The 1,599-nt window shown below is 38.0% G+C and overlaps 1 protein-coding gene across 1 annotated transcript in view; it reads right to left on the bottom strand.

The window, feature by feature from the left end:
* Window positions 1–1,599, bottom strand: part of LOC110427309 (uncharacterized) — a 4,233-nt gene that overhangs the window by 1,161 nt on the left and 1,473 nt on the right. Inside the window, exons 4-6 of the mRNA XM_089785404.1 lie at window positions 1,592–1,599; window positions 604–845; window positions 21–258 (exon numbers count right to left, since the gene is read on the bottom strand). The exon at window positions 1,592–1,599 is cut by the window's right edge and continues 76 nt beyond it. Of these exons, the coding sequence (XP_089641530.1) occupies window positions 21–258; window positions 604–845; window positions 1,592–1,599 (488 nt within the window). The remainder of the gene's footprint in view (window positions 1–20; window positions 259–603; window positions 846–1,591) is intronic.

Below are 1,599 nucleotides of genomic sequence, written 5' to 3'. Positions count from 1 at the left end.
CATGGAAGTAGAAAGCATACCAACGTTCGCCTATTCTTTTGCCAATGTAACAACTGCTCCTGTTGTGTCCGCCTTGGTGTAGGAGGAAGATTAGAATGTTTACCACTCTCCATTGACGGTTTAACGTTTCTTCCCCCTCCATAATCATGCTCTCTAAGGTCTGGAAAGCTACTGCTATCAAGGGGTTTACACAATCCAAAATCCGAGAGCTTCATATGGCCGTTACGGTCAAGCAATAAATTATCAGGCTTGATATCCCTACAAAGAGATGACAAAGAGTATAAAGATGTTATGAAACACGTCTCCTTTTTTCTTTCTTTTCATGCGTCTTCCAGGGGAGCAGAGGGAAGACATGAGGAATATTCATTCCCGAAATACATATTATCAGGCTTGAAAATTCATAACATAGAACATGCAATATGAAACTATTGGTCCAAAGAGCAGTAAACTATCCCATTTGCTATAAGCTATGAATAATCCGTAAGAGGAAACTGACAAGGAGGCAAATACTACCCATGAACCATGGGAAAATTGCTAGATTGTCTAACCCACAGATAAAACAGATCCAAAGAGAAAATGGTCAAAAAAGTAAAAATGGAAAACCTGTGGATGTAGTTGCGCTTGTGGATGGATTCAATTGCAAGAACTGTCTGGCCAACGTAAAACCTTGCCTCATCCTCCGTTAAGGTATCCTTCCGCATCAGTAATGTCATCATGTCACCCCCAGGGAGATATTCCATTACAAGATACAGATATTCATCATCCTGAAATGAGCAATAGAGCTTGACAATGCATTCACTGTCAACTTCAGCAAGAAGATTCCTTTCTGCTTTAACATGCTCCACCTGGACAAAGAGACTCCAATCTTTTAAATGCAATATTCCTTCTCTTTTCAATATAAACCTGTTTCTGACACCTTTAAATGTATATTTTACAGAAAGTTCCAAGATCAGAATGACGAAGGTCATATGAGGTATACAGATAACTTTTCAATCTTAGTAAAGCTATTATTAGGTTTCGGTGCACATTGGTCCTTAGCAGGGTAGCAAAAATACCAATTCTTGGAACCAACAGGCAACCCAAAAATGATATAGCCTTATTGAGTTAATTATCTCTTATCATCAATGCAGCCAGTTTCATATATTAACAGTGCATATGGGAGTTTAAAGGGAAAACGGACTACAGTAAGTTGAATAAAGTAGACTAGAGTAGAGCTAATAAATAATGTCCCTCATCTTCTTTGGAAATTGAGAGCAAAAACAAGTTGAATTCACCAGCAAAGATTTTGTGCTATTACCACCATATCCCAATTTGAAAATATTACTAAAATAAAAATATTGAAGAGCACAGGAAGGACCACGAGCTGAAATCATTGAAATGAAATACTCTGCTCCGATCCTCCCAATTTGGTAAAATTTTTAAAATGTAAATTTTAGAGAGGGTCCGGAGGTTTTTGATTTCTCCTCTCCGCTTGTAGAAAACTCTCAAACAGGGTAAAGTAAAACCTTTTACTCCCTTCAGTCTTCTGCTCTCCTTTCAAACACACTAGAAATGTTAAGGAATCAGGAAAACATTCTGAACCAAACAGTACCTGGCCTC

The sequence above is a fragment of the Theobroma umbraticum genome, unplaced genomic scaffold (assembly GCF_002168275.2).
Source record: "Theobroma umbraticum cultivar Fairchild unplaced genomic scaffold, ASM216827v3 scaffold_228.0, whole genome shotgun sequence".
Lineage (NCBI taxonomy): Eukaryota > Viridiplantae > Streptophyta > Magnoliopsida > Malvales > Malvaceae > Theobroma > Theobroma umbraticum.
This window is presented reverse-complemented; position numbering and strand designations above follow the sequence as displayed.